The sequence below is a fragment of the Heterocephalus glaber genome, unplaced genomic scaffold, assembly GCF_053883595.1.
Source record: "Heterocephalus glaber isolate CG9 unplaced genomic scaffold, H.glaber_assembly_v1.0 deba00001479, whole genome shotgun sequence".
NCBI lineage: Eukaryota > Metazoa > Chordata > Mammalia > Rodentia > Bathyergidae > Heterocephalus > Heterocephalus glaber.
In genome coordinates, this window is record NW_028258316.1 from 3,348,235 (window position 1) to 3,375,644 (window position 27,410).

General features: G+C 61.8%; 1 protein-coding gene across 6 annotated transcripts in view; it reads left to right on the plus strand.

The window, feature by feature from the left end:
- The first annotated feature begins 2,613 nt into the window (after positions 1-2,613).
- Positions 2,614-27,410, plus strand: part of Ralgds (ral guanine nucleotide dissociation stimulator) — a 38,426-nt gene continuing 13,629 nt past the window's right edge. Inside the window, exon 1 of one of the 6 annotated variants that reach the window (XM_004849021.4) lies at positions 2,614-2,901. In XM_004849021.4, coding sequence (XP_004849078.2) covers positions 2,884-2,901 — 18 coding nt within the window. In that variant the 5' untranslated portion in view covers positions 2,614-2,883. Of the gene's footprint in view, positions 2,902-17,380; positions 17,769-22,478; positions 22,738-27,410 lie in introns of those variants that run through there. The other 5 variants (XM_087182977.1, XM_021261801.2, XM_021261799.2 and 2 more) reach the window with 5 other exon arrangements.

Below are 27,410 nucleotides of genomic sequence, written 5' to 3' on the forward strand. Positions count from 1 at the left end.
TTTCCCACAGGAGGAGGAGACAGGTGGGGAGGCCTGTGGTCAGGCAGGCGCCCCTCAATCCGGCCCCTGAGCAAAGCTAGGGGCAGCCCTGAGCCCACTCTTCTTACAACTTCCAGTGTAGCAGAGAGGCAGGGAGCAGGCCCCATAACGGGAGCCTTGGAGTCGTCAGCAGAAGGACACAACCCGGGCCAGAGAGGACTGGAGTCTCAGAGAGGCAAAAGTGGACCCAGCGCCTCTGTGTCCCCAGGAAGCACCACCGGCCCGGGGCTGTCTGGGCCACCGTGCAGAGGAGTCTGTGAGGCAGGGCTGTGTGGAAGGAGCAGGCCTTGCCTGCAGGGAGCTTGTGCTCGGAGCTCGGGGAGGCCCAGAGGCTGGGGCAACATCAGCCTGCAGGGGAGGCTCCCAGGTTCCTCCTCCCTGCCTGGCTCTGGGGCCTTGCCCAGCACCATGGGCCCAGCCTCTGCCAGACTCAGCCGTGGGCCTCAGCCCCTGGGCACGGGCTAACTGGAGACCCTGTATCAGGGCAGAGCCCTCAGGCGCCCTCAGCTGCCAGCTGTCTGAGTGATGGGTGGAGCCCAGCTGCTGAAACCAGACCCCCCGCCCAGGTGCTTTTCCGACAGGCTGAGGGCCTGCAGCCAGAGATGCTCCCTGGGGGAAAGAAGCACAGGGCCCAGTCCAGTAGAGGAATTCGACCAGGGGCACAGGCCCGGGGGACCCCTCGGCGCTGCGTGGCAGGATCAGATTTAAGCCTTGTGTAAGTACAGGCAAACCTGCCGGAGCAGATCAAACCTTTATGGCTCTGAAGCTTCTTCAATTGCAGAGGTCCCTTTCAAGAAACAGACATAATTACAAATGCCAGCAGGGCTGGGGATTTAGCTCAGTGTGCTGCACCAGATCCTGAGTTCAATCCTCAATATCACAAAAAAAAACAAAACCAAATGCCCTGCCAAAGCTTGAACTGCCTGTCCCTTCCAGGCCAACAGCCCCCTCATCACATACTACAGTCCAGCACCACTGTTTGGCCCATAGGGCCAGGGCTGGCACACCTCTGCCCATGCGGCCTACAGGCCAGGCCTGCCCATCTCACCACCAGGCCGGTTCCCTGGGAATCACTCCTGCCATCGCCTCCTCCAGGAAGCCTGCCTTGATTTGTGCTCCCTTCCAAGTGGGTGCCTCTGTGCCTTCCTATAAACCCACCTCGTCCAAGTAGTCATTCACAAAGCAGTTCCCCCCACCACTTCCATTCTGTCTCCCAGATAGCCAGTTCCAAGACAGCACTGATTAACCACAGCTAGCTGGGTTTCTCCCAGAACCCAACACCAGGATGCACTCTGCACATGTTTGCTGAACAGGTGAGTGGGAGGCAGCTAAAAGAACACAGGTTTGGGAGTCTGTCCTAGTGCCCTGGGATCTGGGCAGCTCACGCCACCTCTCCGAGCCCCAAGGATGAGGATTAGATGCCATCATGGCTGGAGGAACTCTCGGCACTTGGCTAGAGCAACTACTCTGGCATGCAGGAGCTCTGGGCTGTCTGGCAGCAAGCTCTGCCCAGCAGAAGGCAGGAGGCATATGTACCATGGCCGCACCGTGCACAGGAGGACGCCGAGGCAGGGGCTTGGGGTCCAGGCCCGGGTGGGCAAGGTGTCCACTCAGCTCGAGGATGCTGTGACTCTGAAAAGGCCACCTGGATGGGGCCCCTACCCCGCAGCCCAGTGACCACAGCCCTTGAGGGCGTGCTGGAGAGCAAAGCTGGAACAAGGTGCAAGAAGAGGGATCCAGAAGGTCCCCTGGGTGGGACCCCACACCGGAGCGGCCTCCGTCAGTGGGGGTGAGTGAGGAGAACTGGGAAAATCCCACAGCTGGGCGTGGTCACTTAGAGCTAAGAGGCATTGAGGGCTGGCACAGCCCCTCAGGTATGAAATAAGCTTTGACCCCTGACCACTCGAGGGCTCCCTGGTAACACTGACACCCCAACACCTGCTCAGCCCCAGCTGCAGGGCCCCCTCTTTCCAGGCTCCCTCCCACCTGGCTCCCCCACCTGCCTGCCCGGAAAGACTGACCTTGCAATGACACAGAAGAGAAGGGATGGGGGTGGGGCAGGTGGAAGGGCGGGGGGCGGCCGGACGCCAGCCACGCACGAGCTGAGTCTTGCAGGTGGCACTGGGGCCCCTGTGGGTGACAGGCTGAGGGTACTTGGTGCTCTGCCTCCAGCTCTCTCCTTGTCCACCTAGTCCAGCGGTCCCCACTTGGCATCTGCGTCGAGGACCCCAGGCGCTGCGTGGACGGGTGCACAGCGCGAGCAGCTGGAGCGGGAGGACAGGCAAGACCGGCCGCGCAGGACCGTGGCGCCCAATGCGCGCGCGCGGCGAGGCGGGGTCACGTGCGCGCACCGCCCGCAGTCCCGCGCAGGCTCCGTGCGCGCGCCGGGCCGTGGACGCGAGAACGGCGCCCCCGTGAGGTCCGGCCGCAAGCAAGCGCCCGTGGTGGGAGGCCGAGCGCGCCCCCGAGCTCCCGCCTGCGGGACCGCGCCTCGCACCTGCGGGCGGCCGGGGCGGGGCCGGGGCGGGGCCGGGGCGGGGCCGCGCTTCCCCGCCCACCCGGCCCGAACCCCGGGAGCCCGCGCGGGACCGAGCGCGGGACCGAGCGCCCGGCCGAGCGGCCAGCAAGGCACCCCGGCGGGTGCAGACAATGGGAGCGGCGCTGGCCGCGACGGAGAACCGGATGGCGGCGAGGGCCGCGGAGCCCCGGGCCCCGGGCGGACGCGAGGCCGCGCCATGAGCCCCGCAGCCGGGCGCCCCCCTGCGCCGCGCGCGGGCCGAGGCGAGCGGCCTCTGCGACCCCGGGCCCCGCCCTGGGGCCGGCGATGAGCAGCCGAGGCTGAGGATGATGGTAGATTGCCAGGTAAGTCCGCGCCCGGCCGGCCACGGCGGCCCACGCTCCCGCCCACGCCCCACCCCGTGGGGGAGCCGGCGCGCGTCCACGCAAATCGCGCGCTTACGCAGTTCCCGTCCACCCCCCCATGCAGTTGGGAAACTGAGGTCAGGAAAGAGACTGGCCAGGGGAAGGCCAGGTGGGCAGGATCCAGCGGAGAAAGAAGGGATCTGGGCTCCTCGGCCCAGGCTCCACTCCCCCGTGGGATTTGTTTGGGGAAAGAGGGCCGCTATCCTGGGGGGGGGGGGCTGCCCACCCACTGCGTGTGAGACCCTCTCCTCTGGCCACCTCCACGCAGGCAGAGGCTCGCGTGAACGCGGCTGTTCACCCACACGGGCTTCAGAGGAGGGCGTGACACGGGGGAGGTGACAAGGAGAAAAAAAGAGGCGGTTAGAGCCAGCTCTGTCCTGGGCCAGAGGCGACCAGTCTCCTAGCAACATGCCTCACACCCTTACGGGGGAGCGGGGATGTGCCAGGCTGATGGGCGGAAGGGTGCCCAAGGTTTCCAGGATCTGCCTGGCAGGGGCGGTCCTCAAGACACCCCGGGGAGGACATGGCTTTGTCCACTACTCTGGGCGCCTAGAACGAGGATAGGCGTGTCTTGCCTGATGTGGAGGGGGCTACAGGAGAGAAGCCCTCAGTTTCCTCCTCCTCCTCCAAGCGAGGGTGATTGGCCTTGTGACCCCAAGAGTCCTTGGGGCTGTACAGTATGTGTTCCATTAGTGACCTGTCCTTGGAAAATGCTTTCTCCTCCCAGCGCGGAGACCAGCCAGTCGTGTAGCCTCAGGCAGAGCCCTGGACCTCTTATCTTTGTTGGCGCCCTGGGGTCCTCATTTGGAAGTGGGGCCGGGTCATTGTCTTGCCTCGGGTAATGACATCCTGGGGCCAGCAAGGGAAAGGAGGGGAGCAACTGAGGTTTCTGGGGTCCCTCTCAGTACTCGTGGAACCTGTAGATCCTGCTCCTCTTCCTCCCTGGGGCCTGGGAGAGGAGCTTCCTTGACGACAGCTAAACAAAGGTGTGTGTTTTGTTTTGTGGATTTCTTGCCTTGGGCTGCAGTGCTGGCACTGGCCACCTGGGGGCAGCAGGGCCGCTGAGCCCAACAGCAACTAGAGACAGGGAAGAGCCCCAGGGTCAGGCTGCGTGTGCCCTGCCTGTCACCCAGCGGGACCTTTTGTCACAGCATCTCTGTCCAGTATGAGCTCCCCAGAGGTGGGAGAGTGCTCCACATCCTTGCGTCTCGTCTCCCTGGGGGCAGAGGCCGTATTGAACCTGGGCCCCTCCAGCCACTGCTGTGTGACAGCGTGCCAGGCCACCTTTAACACACCAGACGTTGGTGATGTCACAGCCTCCGTGCACCTGCACCCAGGCCAGCTCAGCCTGGGGCCTCTGTCTCCTGGTCTCACAAAAGCAACTCATTCCTGTGTTCCTGGCAGGATCCGGTTTGGAATGAGGGCCTCGGAGCCCCTGTGTCTGTTGCCCGGGCCCCCTGGGGGCTCCTTGCCACATGGTCCCCTCCGTGGGACCAAGCATCACCACAGGCTCCCCTCCAAGGAGGGCAAATGGGTGGCAGCAGGAGAAAACCAGCGAGGCAGAGGCGCAGTGCCTTGCAAGTCTTCTGTTGACCTCACATTGCTGTGCTCAGTCCTGTTGGTTAAAGACCAGTCCCCAAATCCAACCACCCCAGGGAGCAGATCATTCAAGGACTGCATGCCAGAAGGTGGGGAGCCCAGGAACCATGCTGGGGCAGCTGAGACGGAGACTCGGTCTGATTCCGAACTCAGCGGGGAGCCAGAGTGACAATACCTGATTTGTGTTCACTTTTCAACCCTCATGGTTCAGACTAGGAATGAGGACTGAGAGGGAGGACTTTCCCTAAAGCTGGGCACTGGCGCTTGTTTTGAGTTGTATTGTGCCCCGTTTCTTAGAATTCTCCTGCTCTAGTGTGTGCGTTACTCACTGGTGTTACAGGTGTCATCTCTTCACATTCACATGAGAGTCCCCGGGAGGCAGGTGATAGAATGACCCGTGTTGTGCACATGGAGGGCCCTGGGCGGGCCCTGAAAGGCACAGTGCCTAGTCCAGATCCCAGAATTGGTCAGAGAGGAGCAGGGTGGCCCAAGTAAGCGATGACTCTGCCTCCGAGCCCCGGGGGCCAGGCATGCCAAGGGACAGTGGTCTCTGTCCCAGCACCCAGAGGAGCTCCGAGCTGGGCACCCTCTGCTCACTGCTGTCCCCTCCCTGTTTCCTGTCTTCACCCATGCTGCTGTCTCCTGATGGTTAACATCTGAATATGACAAAGTAGCAAAGGAGGGAACTGGTTCATTCATTCCGTTTCCTGGGCCCAGGCCAAGCCAGAGGAGGCAGGGGGCACTGATGATGGTCCAGGAGCCTGCTGGGGAAAGGGTGGCAGTGTTCATCTGGGAGCGGTGCTGGGAGGAGGTGTCCTGGGGGGGGATTCACTCAAGGAGAGGCAGTGTGATGATGACCGCATGGGCAGTGGCAGGGACCAGGCCTGGCGTCTGTTGTACTAGTGTCTTCGGGCTCTGTAACTAAGTGCTGTCTCCTTTCACCATTCCAGAAGTCTAAATTCGAGATGTTGCAGGACCGTGCTCGCAAACACATCGCTCCAAACTCTGCCCATGGGTGTCTGTGTCCACTTGTCCCCATTATTGTAAGGATGCCAGTGATCAGCCTAGGGCGTGTGCTGATCCAGTGTGACTTCATGTTGATTCTGTCTGCAAAGACTTTTATTTCCAAATAAGGTCTTGTTGGTAGATTTGGGGATCGTTTGAGGGGACACAGTTTAACCCATAACAGGGTTGTTGAGAAAGATTCACTTTCCAAAAGCCAGGAGCCTAGGAGGTTGGGGAGCAGTGGGGAGTCTGAGGAGGAGGCAGGAACTTAGCCTAAATATGCTTGCTCCCTGGTTTGGTGACTCCAGCACTGGCAGGTGGCACTGTGACCTGTGGTTTGGTTGCCCCAGCCCACCCTAAACTGCCACAAACATGTCACCCTCTAGTTGCTAGGAGATGACACCAAACTGTACGCAGGCCAGGAGCACAGTCATTTCCTGGGTGATACATGCCAAGGCAATCAAACCAGGTGGGGCCACGGGGTAGTGGTGCAGGGAAGCCGGCCGGGGCCAGGTCCCTTTCATCCCTCACCGGCAAACTGAGCTCGGCCTTCCGTCTCAGCCTTCTAGAGGCCTGTGGCTAGATTGCACCTGGGTCTCCAGGCAGCTGTGCTGTCAGTGCGGGGACCATGGAAGGTGCCCTGGGGACCAGGGAGCTGTCCGTGCAGGACCTGAGTGCCCAAAGGCAGGCGATGCGGCCCAGCTGGCCCTGCTGCACCTGGCAGGACTCCGCGTGGTCTTCAGACGCCCCTCTGACTGAAGGCGTAGTGGGGCGATGGGGGTCTGTGAGCAGGGAGCCAGGCTCCCGTGGACAGCAGTGCAAGGTGCGGAGCACCCGGGAGCGGATGCTGTCACTGTCTCCTGCAGCCCCCCTACCATCCCAGCCTGAGCCTCGGCCACTGGTGCCTGACTGCAGCTCATCCATGGCGCACACGGCAGCGGCCCATGGGGGGCCTTGGTGCAGGGCTCTGCCAGTGGGGAGCACCGGGGCCCCTGTCTAAGGGACAGGCATAGAGAGAATGCAGGCCCAGGGCTGTGGATGTGCAGTGGGTTCCAGGAGAGGTGTGAGAAGAGCTGGGCCCTGCAGGGCCCTTCCCAGGCGACTCCCACTCGTCTTCCTGGGCCGTGGAAGGTGCGGTCACAACAGCCCCCTGCACCACCGTGTGCCTGGCCCTCCGCTGTGGCGTCCCCTTGTGTCCACCCAGCACTCTGGGAGGGAGACCCTCAGACAGGCAGGCGAGTCTGGGGGGCACGTCCCCATCTGCAGACAAGCCCAGGAGGGGCCAGGCGCCAGGGCTGGGTCCACATTCCTGCCAATTACAGTGGGCTCCCAGTGGTCGGGCTGGGCGGGGGCGGGGCGGGGCTGGCAGGCAGGCCCCCCACGGCGTGGTTACCAGCCAGCCGGAGTGGAGACGTAAACAGAGCTGAGGAACCCTCTCATCTTCTCCCGGCTCTAATGAAGGCCTTGGGCTCCGTGCTCTGCATTTTCTCAGGGTTCTTGAGTTTGGAGCATCAGAGTTTTCACCCGCCTTGGGGGCGGAAAGTGACCCCAGGGCAGGTAGGGGCACCTAAGCCAGGATGAGGAGGTGGAAAGGAGAGAGATTGGGAAGCACTGTGGCATTGCCCTAAAAATGACAAGCCCCAGAAGAAGGGTGAGTTCCCATGGCAGCCTGGACCCGTTGCTTGGCAACTGCAAGCCCCCAAAATACTGACAGGCAGGAAGGCTCAGGGTTAGGGGCTTTCCAACAGACAGCCTGTTCGGGTTGTGAGTCTGGCCTTGCTTCTCGTGACTGCTGCACCTACCCCCACCCCGGGCAGGACCTGGCAGCCCCCACCCCCTGGATCCTTCCTGAGGGAAACCCCAGTGCACCCTCCCAGCCACCTGGCTTCGGGCCAGGCCCCTAGCCATGGAGGCCACTTCCTGGACACCTGAGTGACAGTTGGCAGTAGCAGAACGTCAGATAATTTGGTCAGAGGTGTGGCGAACGAGACTCGGTGCCCATGGTGAAGGGGGTGCTTTGCCCCCCGACATACGCAGTAGCCAGGGGCTCTGTGGACCTGGGACGTGGTGGCAATGGTGGGCGTGGCTGGGATGTAGAGCCCCTGGAATCAGCACAGTGGTTCTGGGTTAACTTGAGACTGACCAGCTGTATGCTCTTATCCTGGTCCAGCCCACTGGCCTCAGTTTCCCCATCTGCAGCCCGTCTGCCTGTGTGTCTATCTCTCAGTGCATAATCATCGCCCCCGTGAACTGTGTTGCCCTCGGGACCTGGGGGCAGCAGGTGAACGCACCAGGCCCAGGCTGAGCTCTGCCTTCCATGCACTTGGGGACAGCCGCCGTGGCTGGCCCACTGGGGCTCGAATGCCACCTCAGCACTGGGTGTCCGGAAAGACCACCAGGCTGGGAGTGTGGCTCAGTGGCAGAGCCCTGCCCGTTACACAAGAGGCCCTGGATTCCACCCCCGAGCTGGGGCACCTCCAAGCTCACTGTGTCCCTCCTCCCGGGGGGCGCCCTGGGGGCTGCCTTTGTCTGTGGACCTTCCCGGGACTCTGGGGAGGGGTGTCCAGCTGGGGGGAGCCGGCCATGGAGCCCCTGGTGAGAGGACTGTCCAGGCCGGCCAAACTGCCACGCCCCCAAGGGCTGGCCCAGGAGGGCTCCCCAGGTTATAGTCTGACCCGGATCACTCTCTCTGTGACCCTGAGCCTCTTGCCCACTTCGGAGCTGAGAGGCATTGCGGGGGACAGCGGCGGAGTCTGGGGGATCCTGAGGCCAGGCAGAGGGTCGGGCCAAGGGCAGCACAGACAGCATGTGCCCTGGAGCCAGCCGTGTGGATCCTGGACACCCACAGAGTGAGACCCCGTAGCCCTGCTGCTGGGAGGGAATGGAGTCGCCAGAGCACACACACCCCGCCCCTGGCCACCCCGCATGGGCACTGCCTCCAAGGTCACCTCAGCCCCGGTGCCACGCTGGCCTTCTTGCCCTGCCGGTGGGTGTGTGACTAGCCCAGCACTGCTCAGTCCTCCCTCGTAGGTAAGAGGGTGTGCCCACCTCGGGCTGGAGGCCCTTTTTTTCCCAGTTTGTGGCACTGGAGCCCAAGACCTCACACAAGCCAGGCAAGCATGCTGTCACTGAGCTGTACCCCCAGCCCTTTTTATTTTTTATTTCAAGACAGGGTCTTGCTCAGTTGCTCAGGCTGGCCTCAAACTCATCTTCCTCCTGCCTCAGCCTCCTGAGTGCTGGGATTACCATCGTGTACCACAGTGTGGGGCTGGACACCATCCTGAGACTCCATCTGGACCTGTCACCTGTCTAGGACTAGGACGCTGGGGGCAGGTGGGAGGGCACCGTGGCTTTGTCCTGCAAATGCAGAGCTCCAAGTGGGAGGCCGAGAATGTGGGGTGGGGTCGGGGCTGTGCCCGTTCCGGCAGGATTCTTGCCGTCCCCACCCAGGCCAGAGATGGCCCAGCCCCATTACCTCTAACCCTAACCAGGGCACGGCAGCCCCCAGGCCTCAGTCAGCAGGAGGACAAAGTCCAGGGCTGGGGGAGCCCTGGCCTGCACCTGGGGTCTCAGGTGAGCTCCTTAAATCTGAGCCACCATCTTCTCCCTGCAGGCTCTTGGATGGGCAGGGCCGTGTGAGGTGTCCTGAGGCCCTGTCAACCACGCTGAAGGCAGGTGGCCGTCAGCCCCCAGTGGTGACTGCCCTCGGGGAGCTGGGGTGCAGGCAGAAGCCAGAGACTCCTGCAGGCCCACGTGGAGTCCGCGAGTTTTCCAAATGCACCCAGAGAAGTCAACTGCCCAGGCCCTCTGGGCAACCCCACCTGGACCCCCTGCGTTCCTGAGGCCAGGTTCAGGCCCTGACCCTCCAAGTGCTTAGGGTGAGGACGTCCACCTGGCCTGAGGCTGAGTCGCCGGACAGGTGGCAGCTGGGGCCACGCAGGCAGTGTCCAGTAGGGAAGGCCCAGGTGGACAGTACAGCCTCCCCCACCTCCCCATAGCAGCTTGAAATGTTTCAAGATTCCAAGAGGAGTTTCCTTCCCAGCTGCTGGACCCAGAGCTCCCTGCTCCCCCCCCCCACACACACACACACAGCCTGCCCGGAGCAGGCCCCGTGGGCACAGGAGCCAGCATGCGGGAGCCGAGCAGCCCCGTCCTCCCTCGCTGGCTGATGTGTCCCTGGGGCTGTCGAGGGAGCAGCGAGGGAGCGTATGCCTTGTGCGTCATCATGCGTGTGCCCAGGTAGTGCAAACACACATGTGAAGGGACGAATGTGGCCGCAGGTGGAGGCACCTGGCTGGTGCCTGCAGGAAGAAGAGCACCTGACCACCAGGTGTGTGTTTGCAGATGGCCTCTGCAGAGCCTCAGGCCAGAACCCAGATCTCCCAGTGCTCGCAGCCCAGCCCTCAGGCCCCCGGCTTCAGGTTTCTCACATCTCTCGTTTTTGTGGGGTTTTTTAATAGTTCACCAAGATTTATTAGGTTTTTTTGTTTTGGGGGGCGGGGTTGGTACCGGGGATCAAACTCAAGACCTTGCACTTGCAAGGCAGGTTCTGGAACCACTGAGCTAAATATTTTTGTTTTATTTTGCAGCTGTGAGGGTTGAATGCAGGGCCTGTGGGCTGAGCTGCATCCCCAGCCATTCCTTTAGTCTTATTTTGAGGCAGGGTCTCATTGAGTCGCCACATTGCCTAGGCTGGGCTCAAGCTTGCGGCAGTCCTCCTGCCTCAGCCTCCCAGAGTGCTGGCATTACAGACCTGCACCACCACGCCCGGCTTTCCGTTTTCCCTGCAAGCCCATAGGAGCTCCTGGGAGGCACTGGAGAAGTGAGGCCCCGGTGACAGGCTTCCCAGATGTGACCAGATGGAAGCGAAGGGGCGGGGGTTGCCTCTTGTGAAGAACCAGGGAAAGAATAAAGTCCAGGGGTTGGCAGAGGGACCGTAGGCGGCAGGGAAGTGGGACCTGACTGTGTCACTCAGCTCCAGGGCGCTGGAGACCCAAGGCCTTGCCTCCTCCCAGGTGGGGAACTTCTTTGCTGGAGAAGGCCTGTGGGAAAAACAGGGCAGTGGGCCCGAGTCCCGCCACTTCCTGGCAGCCAGCTGGCACCTGAGCCTGCTCCAGGAAGAGGGCAGCTCAGGAGGGCCCTGCTTCCCGGGCCCATGGCAGCCCTGGGCACAGGGTGTCCCTGGCTCAGCAGCCCGCCTCCCACACCACAAGGGCGCGTTTGTCCTGACTGCCCTGCCCTGGAGCACAGGGTGACCGGGGCCCGCTGGGTACTGGGGCCTGACTGTGGCTCGGCCCCCAGGCCCCAGCCCTGCCAGGCCTCCTGCTACACCCTGGGCTGCAGCCACCCTGCAGAGCCCTTCTCTCCAAGACCTGCTCCCTGCCGGGAAGGGAAGATGGGGAAGCCCCGGGTTGAACCAGAGCCAACCCAGCCACCCACCTCCCTGGCAGAAATCCAGGCCAGGCTGCACCCTGCTTCTAAGAAAAAGGGCTCTTGCTTCCCAGGAAGCCGGGTTGCCGCCTCCCCTGACTTCCCCTGCCGGGGCTCGCTGCCCACCTACACACAGCCCACTCTCTGGAAAGCCCTCCAGCGGGAGCCAGGTGGGCAGACACCCGTGCCCTGCCGGTGCTGTTGCTCCGCTCTCCGGGCCCCGGAGCCCCCACGAGAGCTCCCTGAGGCCCCCCACGCTTTCCTCTGCTTTCCTCCGGCCTGCACCATCGAGGGCCCTTCCCGGCCCGAGGAGGAGGGAAGGGATTCGGGCAGGAGGGCCAGTGCTCCGTCCGTGAGTGTGTGGGGTGTGTGGGGTGTGTGGGACGTGTGTGTGGCAGTGCACACTTGCACGTTGGCCTGTCAGTAGTGATAAGGAGGTCTCGGCACTGCGCTCGGGTACAGACAGGTGAGCTGTCGTGGCTGCTGCCCCCAGGGAGCATGAGCCCAGGCAGGGATGGAACAGGAAATGATCCCACAGCAGAATTCCCCTCACGCTTCCTCCCTGAAATCCTTCCCCACGTTTCTCCCTCAGGTCCCTGGCTTGATTTAAACCGCAGCCTCGGCCCTCCACTTTGGCCAGGTGCCCCTGCCCTATTTTGCTTTTTTCTTCTTTAGCATTCTCACCTTCAAGCATGTATTTCGCTTGTTTCTTTTTATTTGTTTTTGGTTTTTTGAGACAAAGTCTCACTGTGTAGTACAAATTGGCCTTGAACTCACTAGGTAGCCCAGGCTGGCTTCAAACTCAACAGAGATCTTCCTGCCTCAGCCTTCCAAGTGCTGGGATTATAGGTGTGTGCCACCGAACCCAGCTTCAGAGGTGCTTTTTATCTGTTTTGTTCCCTGATGTGTCACCACCTGTTGAACAGTTCCTGGCACCTAGTAGGTGCTCAGTAAATTCGTGCTGGCTGATTGTGTGAATGCATCATTGTGGCGGGGCCCCCTGTAGTCTGTCGATGGCACTGGCTGAAAATTCTGTTACCAGTGCTCATCTGTATGAGTGGAGAAGCTGACCTTCAGAAACATCTATGGCACTGTAACATCGCTGTGATATTTCAGTCCCAATTTGTGGAAGGATCACCTGGCTCTAAACTGACGTGAGAACCGCTGTTTCCACCCCAGAGTCCGAGGCTACCTTGAGGGCCAGGCCCTGCCCAGAGAGCTCCCCATCCAGTGGTTCCCCCCACCCCATGCACCCTGCACGGCAGGCTGGGTCTGGACCAGGCTTCATCCGCGTGCCCAGTTCACAGCTGCTGCATCCAAGTTGGTTGCTGGGCTCCTGGGGGTCGCAGAGTCAGCCCAGGGTGGAGAGGAGGGTCCCCCCAGCCACCAGGAGAGGGGGGCCGCCACCCCCTTGGATCCTGCTGGGCTGGAAGCCAGCAGCAGTAGCAGCTGGGGCAGGGCCCAGATCCCGGGTCCTCGGCCTCTTGGCAACCTCGTGACTCAGTGGGCTGCTGGCGGGGCCAGTGGGCAGGCAGCCAGAGCAGGGTAGCCCTGAGGCAGGTGAATCAGCTGCCAGAAGAGGGACCGTTCTGCCTGGGGCAGGGCCAGGCCTCCCCGCTGCCAGTGTCCACAGCCCCCTCCGCCTCTCCTAGCAACAGTGGCCAACTTCCCCACGCCTCAGCAGGTGCGTCCTGTGGGTTCGCAGTGTCTGGGGTGCCCCTGCTCTCCCCAGCCTGGAGCAGGGAAAGGACACCCCAGTGTGGTATGCAGCTGTCCACAAGGGCCTCTGAGGTCTTCCTACCCCATCACCCTCCTGTAACCGGGAGCCCGAGATACTTATCCTGCCACTTGGGGACAAAATCACCCGGCTCTGGGGCAAGGGAGGATGTGCAGACTGCAGCGGGTGTGCAGAGGAGCACCAGGTGGGGTAGGGGGGTCAGGGAAAATCGACCTCAGCACCCAGAGCCTGGCTCTCATACAGTGAGAGACCACGCACCCCAGTGACAGGAACCTGGCATAGCCATGTCTGACCGTGCCGCCACGCACACATCTATTTGTGATCTCTAACTCAGCGCATGGTAGGCCTGGCCATGTACCTGGCTGTGGCACTGGCTCTCTGTGTGGCCTCAGGCAAGTTGTTCGCCCTCTCTAGCTTTACAACAGAGATAATGATTATGGGAAAGTGCTTTGTCCTCCCTGAAGGGTGTAAAGGAGGCCTGGATGGGCTCTAAGGGACAGAGGGACACCAGGAGCTGCTCTGTCTCCAGGGCTTCTAACCATGGGCAGACATTTACCTTTGGGCTGCAGGGTGCAGACGTTTGCATTGTCCTAATGCTCCCCAGACCCAGACCTGGGCCTTTTCCCAGCCTCCTGCATGGCCCCAGCACCACCCTTACCTAGTAGAGCCCGTCTGACCGCAAAGGTGTGTTGAGTGACTTAATGGTGGGCTGCAGTTCCCAGAAACGGGGGGGGGGGGCTGTCCCCCACTCACAGGACCAGAGTCAGGTAGGGGGCAGCAGGAAAGGGGAGCAAAAGCCAGGCCCAGGCCTCTCCAGGCTGCTTCCTGGACAGGATGCCAGGCTGAGTAAACAGCTTCAGGAGGAGTCACCACTCCAGCTCTGAGTCACGGCTCCTAGCGACAGCCGCGGGTGTTTACAAACAATGGGCTCGCACCCAGCGGACCTGCCCCCAGCTGGGCAGGCTGCAAAGACACCCCCAGATGCCGCAGCCTCCCCCAGAAGAGGCTCCCGCTTGGCCGCAGGGGTGCCTGAGGTCAGGCGGGTGCGTTATCCGGGCTACAGGGACCCGTTGACCCAGGTGCCCTGCCCGGGGGGGGGGGGGCGATCTGGGCCTCACAGGCTGCCGTGTTTTGTCTCGAGTCCCCAGTAGGCCTGGCCGGGACTGTGGCCTGAGCGGGTTTTGGGTGCAGGTGGAACACCCCACACTGTCTTCGCACCCAGCCCAGCCCTGCTCTCTGCCCCCTGCTCGTTCCAGGCAGTGACAGTGATGTAGAGCATCATGTGGCCGCAGCAGGAACAAAGGCCTGCTCTCCGGGCTGGAGGCAGGGACCCTCCCAGCGGCTCCTCCCCTCCCTCAGCCCCACCTCCTGGGCTCCCGCATTTCTGAGCAGCAGCTGGTCCTGCTTCTGAGACTGGGCTGTGACGCAGGCTGGCCGCCTTCCTTCCACGTCTCCGAGCGAGCGCTCAGCTCAGGGCCTGCCACCCCTGGCTGCCCTGCCCTGCCCTGCCCGGGAAGGAGTAGCCCCAGGATCGGGCCCTGAGGCCAGGCCAGGGCAGGTAGGGGAATGCAGTGGTGACAGGCTTGGCGGCTAGACCGGGACCAGTTAGAGGACTGGAAGCTGCATGGAGATGTGGCCGTGCACAGGCTGGGAGTGCGCTCCCAATGCTCCCAATGCCATCAGACGCATGAGCGGCACCTCTCCCTGTGGGTCACTTTACACCCAGAAAGGCCAGCACCACCAGAAACCGCAGTCCACTTGCCTGCCAGCCCCTTCCACGGCACTGGGCCCAGAAGGTCCACCAACCCCTCTCCTCCCCCGCTGGGAGAGCTGATAACCCACAAAGGCAGCTGAGCTGCACCAGGCCATGCCTGCTGTCACCAGCCAGGGAGGGGGAAGGCAGGACAAGGCTGGGGACAGCCCAGGCACGGGGGTAGAGGGGCTGGGGCTGCCGTGAGGCCCATTAGGAGCTCTGCCTGGGGAAGGAGTGGGCCAAGCCTGAGTGTGCCCCCCAGCCTCAGAGGGCCCGGGCTTGACCTGCGGTGCCCTCCTGGTGTTTGGTTTTACAGCAACAGACATTTCCCAGGTACCTGCTGGCATCCAGTTGTGAAGACACACTTAGGCCTGGCGCACCTCACAGGGTCATCAGGAGCTGGCTGTCCAGTATGGAGCCAGGCCGTGGTACTCCAGTGTCCACCGACCTTGACCACGTGTCCACGCCAGGCACTGGGGCAGGACTCCTCGGTGGCTGGCCATGGGACGATCAGTGCGTGTTTGATGAGCGCTTACTCCTCAAAGCAGGCCCCTGCCAAGTCCTCATCAAGTCCTCAAGTGTCCTTGTGCCCATTTTACAAAGGAGGAAACTAAGGTCCCGAAATGCCAAGTCTCTGGCCCACGATCCCCAGGTCTGTGGACGTAGGGGTTTGAACCCTGGGCTCGCTGATTCACAGCCTGGTGAGTCCTGCTGTTTCTAGAAGTCTGTGGCAAAATGAAGGTGCCTGTGGCAGCTGGGGGTGGCTGGACCTAGAGTGTGTGATTGATTCATGGTGCAGTGCTAGGCCCAAGGGCACTGGGATTAGAGGTGTGAGTGCTGCCCGCCCTAAGTAGCCTGGATAAGATAAAAGGGGCAGAAAGGGGTCATTGAGGTCTCTTGCAGCTTTTGCTACCATGTGGGCACCATGAACTTTCTCCTCTGCAGCACCCCTTTGCCATGAGCCACCCCGCCTTGGAGCCAGCCGACTATGGACTGAAACCTCTACAGACTCTGAGCTTTAACTTTGGGTGTCGGGCATTTTGTCTCAGCAATGAGAAAAGTAACTAAGACAACAGCAGAGATGATGCCTGACCTCCCAGGGGATGGGAGCCTCGAGACTGGCAGGGGGCAAGGCACGTGTCATTTAATAGCGGGGCAGCCAGGGAAGGTGTCATGGTGTCCAGGCTGCTCTGGCGGTGGGGGCAGAGAACACAGGGAAGAGGGGATTGCCGAACAGGACCCTGCCATGGAGGCTGGGGTCCAAGTGCCAGGAGTCGCAGGAGCCTGAGGCGGTGAGGACTTGGGACAGAAACCGCTAGGGGGCTCCTGTTGGGGGGCAGATGAGGGGGACAGGAGGCAGGAAAACAGCTGCAGCTGCAGTACCCAGCTGGGGACTCTCGGTGCCCTCTGTCCGATGCCCACCTAGCCTACCTGCCTCCCCCCATGCCTACCCGCATGCCCACAAGACCCCCACTCCAGGGTATCCCTGAAATCCTTTCTTCCTTGGAAGAAATTCTCCTGCAGGAGCCCACTGGGTGAGAGTTCAAGGTCAGAGCCAGGCACGGTGGCACACTCCTGGAATCCCAGCACGCAGGAGGCTGAGGCATGGGGATCACCACAAGTATGAGGCCAGAATGGGCTACAGAGTGAGTTCAAGGCCTGCCTGCACTATATAGCGAGACCCCGCCTCAGAAATGAAAAGAGTCCAAGAGCTCCCGCATGCTGGCCGGGAAGGGGAGGAGGGACAAGAATTTGGTTTTGAGTTTGAAAGCTCTGCCTCCTCCACCCAGCCCAGATCAGGAAAGTGGGGCCCCTTCAGGGAGAAGAGGAGCCTGCGGGTCCCTAGGGAGGCGGCACCAGGCAGGGAGAGGAACCCCTGATCTCACCCCTGGGCTCTGAGCTCAGCCAGGCCCTGTGCACCCCACAAAGCCACCGGAAGAGGAAGTGAAATGCTCAGAGCGGCAGGCTGGGGGTGCTGGCGGCCAGCGTCTGGATGCCATGCGAGGCCTTAGCCACTGCACCAGGGCCCTTGGGCGGCTTGATGTGCCTCTGGGGAGGCTCTGAAGACCCTGCCCACCAGGCCCTGCTCCCTGCCTCCGTGGTCCCAGGCACCCAGCCCAGTGCCCTCCTGTCGCAGCTGGGGTCTGCACGTCCACCCAGCCAGGGTCCCAGGAGGGTAAGGAAGCAGCCCGGCAACACGGGCCGGCCTTCACCTGGGCTCTCTGGGCTTTGGGATGGGTCTGTGGGCTCTGCAGACATAAGGCATGGGTTCTCCCCGTGAGAGCCCAGGCAGGTCCTACCTTCCCTGGGCCTCAGTTTTCTGTGTGTCAAATGGGCGCACTGAACTGATTATATGACTTCCCGTGCTGTGCTTGCCAGGCAATGAAGGTACTAGTTATTCTTAAAGCTGGTGGATTTCTTCCATGACAACCCTTGTTCCCGGCAGTATGCCCTTCCTGGTTCTCTCACCAGAGTCTTTTCTGAATTGCTGGCCATGGTGGCCATATTATATTTTTCCCACACTGCAGGTGACATAAACAGCCGGCAACCTGGTGTGGCCCCCTCCTGCCAGTTTAGTGAAATCCCATACCTGGGTGCTGGGTATGGAGGCACTGGGAAGTCTGATGGTCAGGGCTGCTTCCAGAATGAGTAATCGGGCCCTTGCCAGGTCACACCCACCGAGCCCCATCTGGGTCCATCACCTGTACCTGAGCACCTTCCTGGCTCTGTGTGGTGGTTTCTAGGCCCCCCAGGAGGGCAATGGCAATGGGGCCTTGGGGTGGTAGAGGAGAGGGCTGGGGCTGGGGCTGGGGCTGGGGCTGGGGCTGGGGCTGGGGCTGGGGCTGGGCCCACCCGAAGTCACAGGTTTGGGCCACGCTCCTGGGCCAGCTCACTGAGCCCTGACTGCCCGTCCTCGGCTGCCCTACAGCCTGGTGCGAGCGGGAATTCCTGGCCCTGCCAGTCACAGGAGCAGGTATGACAGCCATGTGGGTGACACCGGGCCTCGGCACTTGGGTGCTTGACTTCACCAGGGCAGACGGGTGCCTGGCACACTGGCCAAGGGCCTGCCCGGAGCCCACCCCGCCTCGGGGCTCCTGCCAGAACATGGCCCGGGCAGCCGGCCAGGCCCTTGCCAGGCCCACGGTGCCCAGGGGGAGGAAGGGCTCGGTGTTCCTCGCCTTCGTCTCAGTGGTGACTGCCAGGCGGTGGGCCAGCACCCACCACGCCACTGTCCAGACCCCGACGCCCTGGCCAGCACTCCTGCCGCTGGCAGCCACGGAGGTGAGTCCCTGCTGGGGAGCAGGCAGGCAGCGCGGCCCCTTGGGCTTCCTCCTCCTCCCTCCTCAGAACTGGTTGGAGGAGTTTGGTTGGAAGCCGCCAGGGCCAGGGGCCTTCTGTCTCCCATCCCGGTGTGAGCGTGAGCCGGGACTGGGCCTCCCTCTGCCTGGTGCCTGCTCATCACCTGTCTCAGTCCTCCTGTGGCGGCCCGGTCGGTCGGGGTTTGGGGGGCTGGGGGCTGTCACCGTGGCTCGGATCCTTCAGTGCTTCTTGGGTTACCCTGGGCTTTTGTCTCGTTTTATCGGCTGCTCTCCTAAGCGTCGAGAGTCAGGTGGCATTGTTGTTAGCAGCAGCAGCAGCAGCAGCCGTTTTTCTGATAGAGAAACGGGCTCAGGGAAGTGAAACCGAAGCGAGGGAGACAGAGCAGAAACTCGAATTTGAATCTGGGCCCCAAATCTGGAGTTTCCCAGCCCCTCAAGGCTGGCCGTGCCAGGCCCCGCCAGGCTGCGATGGTTTTGGGCGCCTGGGAAGGCTGGCAGCCCCGTGGGGGTAGCCGGGGCCCCTCCTGGGTGTGGACGGGCGCCCTTCAGCCAGAGCGTGGCACCTCGTGCCCAGTACGGCTGGGGATGGAAGTCACTGGCCCCCTGGCTTGGGGACAGGTTCAGGGCCAGCCCTAGGACACCTTCCTTGACTGTGTGTGCCCGGGCTCCCTGTGCCCATCTGCAGGGCCACCGCGGCAGGCTCAAGGAGGGCCGGGGCAGGGCTCCTCCAGCCTTCCCTTCTCGCAACGCAGCCTCAGTGCTGGGGGCCCAGCCTCAAGTCCTGGTCTCCGTTTCCCTCTCTGTGCCCCAGACCTCTCGTGGGCCAGCACACATCGAATTGGTGGCCCTTAGCCGGTATCGGTTACCCCTTGGGGTGTTGGGGCTGCTGGCACTCCAGGAGTCAGGGCAGTGGATGGCGTTTCTCTCGATGACAGTGGGCTGCCCTTTTAGGTTAGAGCTGGGGTCATGAGTGTCCTCTTCGGGGGGACGGCAGGGCCCTGAGCCAGCTCCTGGCTGACCCAGAGCCTCCAGGTCCCCGGCCAGGGCTGTTTCTACAGCTCCAGTCTTTGATGGGTCATGTTGTGCTTGTACTTGGACAGGGACACCCTGTGAGGTCAAGATTGGAGTGACAATGATGTCACACATTCCTTCAACATTAGCCTCCCCGGGCCACTGATGCTTCAGTTCCCACCTCCTGACCAGCTCTGCGTTCAGCCTCCAGCCTGTGGGGACACCCATGTGGTCCTGGGGGCTGCAGGGGAGGCCAGCGGCGGCTCCCAGGAAGCCAGGCAGAGGAGGCTGGGCCATGCTGGGTCCTCCTTCCGTCCTCGACACTCCCACACTTGCCAGATGCGTCAGCTGCCGAGAGGTGTGCTCACCTGCCCACGCAGGGCCACTGCAGGACCCAGGCAGGCCAGGAATGGTGATGTCCATGTCGGGAAATGACAGAGGGGCTTGGCCGGCCACACCCTTGCTGAGTCTTCCCCAGGCCCTAAATGTAGAGGACCAGACAGACAGGGTGACCTCCACCTGCCGGCCAGGGTGAAAGGCCTTTCCGCCAGGGCAGGCTGTGTCTGGGAACCTGGCTGCCATCCCCGCTGGACGAGGAGGGCCAAGGTCGGTGGTCGCCCCAACACTGCCTTGTGCCCGGTGTGCACAGCTGTGTCCTGCTGGGCAGTCCCCAGAACTGTGCTCCAGGCCCGAATCCCATTCCCGGGAACCCAGCACAGTGGCAGGCCTAGGTCCTGACTGGGACATCGCCGGGGGCCACATCTGTGAACCACTTAGGAGACCTTCAACAAAGGTCTCTGAGAGCCCGAGACCCCCCCTGGCTGCCATGTGTCTGGGGGACCCATGGGGTTGTGGAGCAGGGAGAAAAGAGACCACAGCAGTGTCCTATAAACCGGAGACGGCCACTCTCGGGCCAGGGAGTGGTGCTCAGGGACCTGTGGCAACAGCGCCAGCTGGCTCCACCCGGTCCTCTTCTCCCATGCGGGAACGCAGACCCATGCGGTCAGGTCATCCGAAGTTACAAGAGGAGCGGAAATACGGATTTTTACATGAAATCACCTGACCTTTATACTGTTGACTAAAAAATTTAAAAACATTTTGCAGGCCAAAGAAAACATGTGGGTTAGATCTGGCCTGGTTCTCGTCTCCAGCTGTCAGTCAGCCTTTTAGTCTCTTCGAGGAACATGTGGAAGATGTTGGAGGCTCATTCCGGGGGCTCTCGTGGCCCCCCACGAAGGGCAGATGCACTGTGGGGGCTGGTAGCAGGCTGAGCAAGGACGGGAAAGACACCAGTTCACGATAACCCCGCTTTCTGGTGAGGGGGGCTGTGCTCTCTGAGACCCCTGCCCCAGAGCTTCCCGAAGAGCCGAAGTGCAGGCTTGACATTTGCCTGAAGCTGCACACTCCCCCGGGCTCACCCTCCCAGTCCCAGCCCCAGACCCCTCTGACAGCCCTGTCTGGACCTCAGGACTCAGTTTCCCAGCTGCCCACTGGGAAAGGTCTAAGTATGCCTCTGCTCTCAGGATAGCATGAGGGACCGCTGGGCACACAGCCAGGAACATGGCAAATGCCAAAGCTGCCCCGGGTCACTGCCTCTCCAGGGTCTGATGCTGGTGACCCTACCTCAATGGCTGCTGGGAGCCTCGGGCATCAGAAGGTCTCAAACCAAGCCCTTTCCTTTTATCTTTTATTATGGGAACCCTAAACAGACACAGAAGTAGAGAAAATGGCGTAAAGACCTCTCCCAGATGCTGGGATTGTAGGTATGCACCAGCACGCCTGGCTTATTTTTTATTTTGACACAGGGTCTTGCTAAATTGAGCTCAAATTTGTGATTCTCCTGCCTCAACCTCAGAATGCTGGGATTACAGGCATGTGCCACCATCCCTGGCTTATTTTTCTTTAACAGCTGCTTTCTTCAAATCATGATCTAAAAAGTTGCATTTCGTTGATGTTTATCTACTGGTTCCCTTTCATTTCTTCCCCTGAGGTGTATTAGTTGAAGAAACCAGGTGGTTTGTCCTGTAGGGGTCCCTCCAGCCTGAACTCCGTGGGGTGCATGGTGGAGTGTGTCCAGTGTGTCCCTCTGTCCTCCGTGAGTCCCCCAAATGGTGGCCACATGTGGAGGCCTGGGGGTTTGGATTTTGGTGAACATACACTGTAGGTGGCCCTGTGTTCTTCGGGTGACACTTGCTGTCCTCAGCCTTGCTTCTGGGATGGCCCTGCAGGGCTGGGCCCCCACTGAGCACCAGCCTGGGCCAGGCCTCCCTGTACTGTCTCTGCAGTTACCCCCTTTATGGAGGAGACAACTGAGCCATAAAGGTGGGGTCCCTGGGGAGGGGGTCACAGCAAAAAAGGGGGGTGGACTGGGCTTTCCTAGAAACTGATATATGTGTGTATGCCACTGCGTGTGTGTGCAGACCTGTCCGTGTGTGTGTGTGTGTGTGTGTGTGTGTGTGTGTGTGTGTGTGCAGGGAGAGCCATATGCCAACCTGCCAGGAGGGGAGCCGCAAAGACAGGTAAGCATGGCAAGAGGGGAATTTTGTAAAAACAGGCAGGCAACACCTGGATGAGATAATGCACACCTGCAATCCCAGCACTCGGAGGCCGAGGCAGAAGGATCACAAGTTTGTTCCACGTGGGCAACTTACTGAGACCTGTTCGAAAATAAAAAATGAAATGGTCTCAAGATCTAGCTCAGCGAGAAGGGGGGCGGGGGAGAACACCTAGAAGACGGAGCGGTTAGGAACATGGCAGGGACCCCCAGCCCAAGTCTGTGACATCAGATGGTGGAGCAGGGGACAGGCAGACTGGCACGCGGAGGGTTGCTATGTGGTTAACGCCACTCCTCCGTGCTCCTAGGGCCACCCCAACCTAGACCTTCCAGGCTGGAGGGAGACTCCTGGGAGCCTCTGGACAGACAGCTGTGGCTTGGGCAGGAGTACCCCGGACGGACGGGAGATAGAGGAGGGGAGGGAGGTAAAGCCAGCTAGGTAGGTGCTGGATTCTGGACGGGGGGGGGGGGGGGGGCAGCCTCAAGGGAGCTCCACCCTAAGCCAAATCGGCCCACTTTAAAACAAACAGACCGGCATTTATGACACGGCCTGATTACAGAAATATTTTAGAAGCATGCCCTGCAGGGCTTGTGTGGCTTCGACCAGCTCCAGGCTGCCCCGCCCCCTGCGGCCTGGACCTGCTTCTGGGGCGGCTGAGAAGGCAAGGGCCGCAGGGTCCCTCCCAGGGCAGGCAGGGCAGTGCACGCCCATCCCACCTCGTCTGCACCGAGGCCAGGGTCACTCTCCCAGGGCGCTGGACGGGCGCAGATGCCAGCCTGGATCTTTTTCGGTGCCCCAGTGCCATCCTCCCAGCCGTTCTGGGGGCCTTTTCTTTACCCGCGTTTTTCCAGGTGTTCCGCGAGGTTAAGCAATTTGGGGAAGGCTGCAGAGGCAGGGAGGGGCTTAACTGGAACTCGGGGCAGGCGGGTCTCCCTTCAGCACGGTCGCACCTCACACCCACGCAGCACACACAGGCACACACACTGCACGGCGCGCGGTAGCCAGGGGCTCGAGGACTAGGGAACTCCGACGCACTCAGGCCCCGCCTCCCGCCGGCCCCGCCCCCGGGCTGACCTCACAGGCCGCGGCGGGGCAGAGCGCAGGCAGCGCAGCGCCGCGGCCGCCCCGGGTCCCGCGGCCCCCGGCCGGCGCGGCGCGGTGCGGCGCGAAGCCGAGCCGTCCATGGTGCAGCGCATGTGGGCCGAAGCGGCCGGGCCTTCGGGCACCGCCGAGCCGCTGTTCCCGGGCTCCCGGCGGAGCCGCAGCGTGTGGGACGCTGTGCGACTGGAGGTGGGAGTCCCAGCCCGGGGCCCCGTGGTGCTACACAGCTTCACGCAGCTCGACCCCGACCTGCCTCGTCTGGAGGTGGGTGAGCCAGGGGGGCGGGGGCGGGGATTCTTGCTGCAGAAACCCTCGGGCCTCATCCCGGGTAGCGAGGGCGGGCGGCGGCGCGGCTGCCGGGACCCCCGGAGCCCAGGCCCGCCCGCGATGCGTGCCAGACTCGGGTGTGGTGGCCCCCGGCCCCTGCAGCGCCGGGAGACTTCTCCTCGCGGCTCTGTCACTGTTTACGCCTGTGGCCTGTGAGCTGCCACCCGCAGGGCCTTCTTTCACTCCGTGGTCAGCCGGGGCCTGTGCCAACAGTGCCAGGCTCCCCAATGCAGGTGTCCAGTGGCGGGGGTGCCACGAATCTAGATCCCCAGAGGTGATGGGGGCCACCGGGGCCTCCTGGGAGAGAGGGATCCGGTGACCCCCGGGAGACGCCAGGGCAGTGAGTGGAGGGGGTCTCCAGTCCCAACAGGTGGCCAGGCAGTGGGGACAGGGCCTTGCAGGCCAGGGCATGAGTCATTTTTGCCTGATTAGAAAATATGCTGAATCCCCGAATTTGAAAGGACCTGAGAGGATTCAGAGAGGGGGTCGCCTGCCTGTTGTGGCTTGAGGTAGGGAGAGCAAGGTGGCGGCCTGGACCCCTCTCCAGCATCTTCTGTGCAGGGCCCAGTGGGCCACAGGTGCCATCTGCCTCCGTCTGATTATGCACCCGATGGTGTGGCGGAGGGGTGGGAGACAGGGCCTGGACAGCGTGTTTCTCTGCCGGGGAAGCCCCAGGCCCAGGGCACCTCCAGAGCTGGGCAGGTGTCCAGGCCGGCACCCCAGGCATCAGCCAGACCCCTGGGAGTGTGGGGGTGGGGGCTGACTCCAGCCGTCTGCAGCGTCTCAGGCTTTGTGTGCCAGGAGGGTCTGGCTTGAGCATTCACTGAGCCCCGCAGGTTCCAGGTGGTTCCAGGCCGGGCTTTGGGCTGCTTCTCTCTATCTCTGCCCCTCTGCATCCCTGAGGAGCCGAGGGAGAGGCCCAGCCGAGCTCCATCCCTGCCCTGGTAGCCATCCTCAGTCCGCTAAGGCTCCCTCTCTCCTCAGGCCTCACTGCTAGATGCAGCCCATGGCTGCTGTTTAGAAAACAGGGGAAGCTTCTGGCTAGGGCAGGAAAACTAGGGTCCTGGCCAGAGAGGAGGCCACTGCCGGAAACCAAACACAATGACCATTTAGCGTGGGCCTGGGGGAGGGGTGGGGAAGTCCCTGTCCCTCCTGCCAAGCCCCTCATCCTGGGGCTGACTTCCTGGTGGCTGAAGCAGGCCAAAGCCAAAGTGGCCCTGCTTGGTCCCTGTCCTCTGGAAACCACCAGGCAGTCTGCTCCTTCCTCCATCCCTGTTCCTACCAGGCCTCCACCCAGTCCTTCCCTCTTGGCAGGGCCAGATATCCTTACACATCTGCCTGTCATCTTGATCCTAAGCCAAGCCACTACTGACCCAGCCTGACCTGCAGCATTCTGTGCTTCCTGGAGGTCCCCTGGTCAGTATTCCTGCCTTGGGACAGGCCATGGCCTAGCCAGCCAAGAGGAGTTCACAGGTCTGCAGCTCCTGCCAACTCTACCCCATTCTACCTGGCATAGGCCAGCCTGCAGCACAGTGCCAACCTCACCTTCTAGGAGACAGGCAGAGGTGAAGCCCCTGACCTACACAGACATGCATGCCAAGAAGGTTCACAGCCAGGACTTGGACATGTGCTGGTTTCCCCATGGGTGCCTACTGTGGACCGGAGCCAGCAGGTATCAGAGCAGGACAGGGCAGAGCTGTGGGGGAGGGAGCCCAGAAGCCCTGGTCAGGGGAGAGGGGTCAGGGGAGGCTTAGCTCTCATCCAGGGGCAGGTGAAAGTGCTTCAGCCTGAAGGACGCAGCAGCCAGGTCTGACAAGCCCCAGTGAGCTGGTGCTCTGTGGGAGGGAGCCCTGTGTTGAGTGATTTGCATGCATTTTGTCATTTGGGGTCAGGACTATTAATAGCACATTTGGCAGATGAAACTACTAATGAGATTGCACCAGGTCAGTGCTGGTCAGTGCAGAGGTGGATCTTGACCGGAAAAGCCTTCCTGCAAGGCCTGCATGTGGTGAGGGAAGGCCAGAGCGCAGTCTTCTCTGTGTTTAAGGGGCACTTCGGATCACACTGTGTGCAGCTCTCCAGCTTAGCCCCGGGGCGCTCTACGACGTATTATCAGGAGGCTGGGAGGCACTACCCTCAGGGGTGCACGTGCACACTTGGTGCTGTAATCCTCCAGGAAAGTTTCCTGGCTCACTCCAAGGTGGGGGAGGGGGGGTGTCAAGCTCAGGAGGGGACTCACCATGGGTCCCAGAAGCTTACTTTACTTCTGAGGTACAAGAAGAGAAAGGAGGGGCCCAGCTTGGCTCTACTGGGTCCTCTTTCCTTCTCCAGGTTCAAGACACTCTGGCCTGCTGACTTGTGTTCCGGGAAGCTCAGGGCTGGCCCTGGAAAAGGAGTAGGTGGTGGGGGACAGCTCCAGGAGATGTCAGGCTGTGCGGGCAGGGCTGGGGTCTGATCCTCAGTTGGGAAGTGTTAAAAGTTCCCAAGCATGCGGTCTCGGCATCGCTAGTGAGAAGGACCTCATGGACTTAGTACCAGCTTTCTAAGCAGCCTCACTCTGAGTGCAGGGGTGGTTCCAGGAGGCTGCGCCCAGGCCTTGGAGGACTGGCCCCCGGGGCGTGGCTGGCTGGCTGCCTAGGTGGGTACCGCAGCATGACACCGCCATGCTGTGGCCACGCTGTCCCAAAGTTGGGCCCCCAGCCCTGCAGTCCCAGAAACACTGCATTCCGGAACTTGTACCTCCTTGATCCCACTTAGAGAGTGGAGTCAAAACCTGCAGATCGGTGCAGGAGGAGCTGAACGTTGGGCAGACCCAGCTCTCCCAGAGAGGGAGCAGATGACAGCCAAGCACTGCCCTGAGAGCAGGGCAGGAAGACTAGGAATGGGGCCTGCATTTCACCAGCCCTGGTGCAACCTTGGGAGTTTCCTCTTGCTTTGATGCCTTTGCAGCCATCCCTAGAGGCATGTGGTCCTTTCCAACACAGAGGTGAAAAGCTGGGTTCCTGAGGGCAGAGAGGGGTGCTAGAACATCGCCTGGTCCCTTTAAGCCCTGCTGCTCTCTGAGCATCGGTTTCCTCATCTGTAAAATGGACATGATGCCCATTCATCCGCTTAGGGCTCTGGTATGGACCGAGTGAGAGAGGCGGCCCGACAAGCAGTCCACAGCGCCTGGCACAATAGCAGAGCTAGACAGGTGGCAGCAGCCACAATTAGGTTTTCTGACCAAGTGCCAAGGGGAGTGCCCGTGCCCTGGATTCCAGGGTACGCTGCCCACCCCTGACCACTTCCCAGGCCTGGCCTCACAGCCGACTTCGGCATCACAAACCTCCCTCCACTCAGATGCAGGTGTGAGGCACTGGCCCGGCCCCCCTGCCACTTGCCGTGTGACCTGAGGAAGCCCTTCCTCTCTCTGGCCCTCCTCCACCTCTGAGTCACAGGGCCGGACCCTGCTCTGAGGTGGTGACCGTGGTAGAAGCAGCAGCCAGGCCTGGTGGGTCCCCACAGGCCCGGGTTCCAATCCTTCTCCTGGCTGTCATTTCCTGCCTCCTGACCTGGACATGCCTATGCCCTGCTGTTTTGCATCCATCAGCTGGGGTGTCGAAAGGATTAAATGCAATGAGTGTGTGAAGGGCCTGGCACCAGGAAGTACCCGCACGTGCTGGACACTGCGGTCCGTGATGTTGGTCTTCAGCCATGGAACTAGCCTCCCTCCTCGGCCACCACCAGCCACAGCCCCCAGGCTGGCCCTGTGGTGGCCTGCCAGCCTGACAGGAGCCAGTGTGCATGGGCAGGATAGGTTGGACAAGGCCGGGCCTGCCAGGCTGGAGCACCGGGACTCCCCACCCCCATTCGAAGCATGTTTTTCCTCCTCCTCAAATGCTAATGTGGCCCTCAGCAGGGCACAGGCTGGCAGGGAGGGCTCCTGGGGACTCCTGGTCAGCCAGCACAGGCTGGTCCCCAGACTTTGCTTTTGGGGTCAGGACACTCCCTCGTTGCCATGGCAGCCAGGCACCTTGTATAATCTCCAGCAGAGGCTGCCACTGGCTGCAGTGCCTGGGGGATCAGGAGTGTGGCCCTCCTCCCACCCAGGGCTGACCCTGAGTCCATGCTGGGATCCTGGCAGTGCCCTAGGGCTCAGGGTTCGGGACAGCTACCCAGAGTTGGAGGGCCGAACCAAAGGCAAAGGGTTGTGATGCTTGGCGCCTCCATTCTCCTTCCCTTGAGGAGGCTCATAGTGTAGCGCTGAGCCAGGACCTGGATACTTGCTCTCGGCCCCCAACCCAGGCCCCAGTGTCCACCTCTGTAAAAGGGCTGGCGCTCAGCCACCTTGGACCCAAAGGCCCGGCATTCTCTGACCATTGCGTTCCGATCGAGGGCTGAAAAGTCAGGGAGCTGCAGGGTTGTGGGCAGCTGCCTTCTGGGAGGGGCTCACGTGCCCAGAGCTTGCCAGCGAGGGCCCCACAGTGGCCTCTGGTGACTCCTGGCCCTGAATGCCAGCCCAGGAGGGTGGTAGGGTCCTCAAAGGTTTAGAGCCTCCCTCCCTGCCCAAGTGGGGCTGAGGAGTCAGGGAGGCAGAGTCGCAACCCTCTCCCTCTGCCTCAGCCACAGCA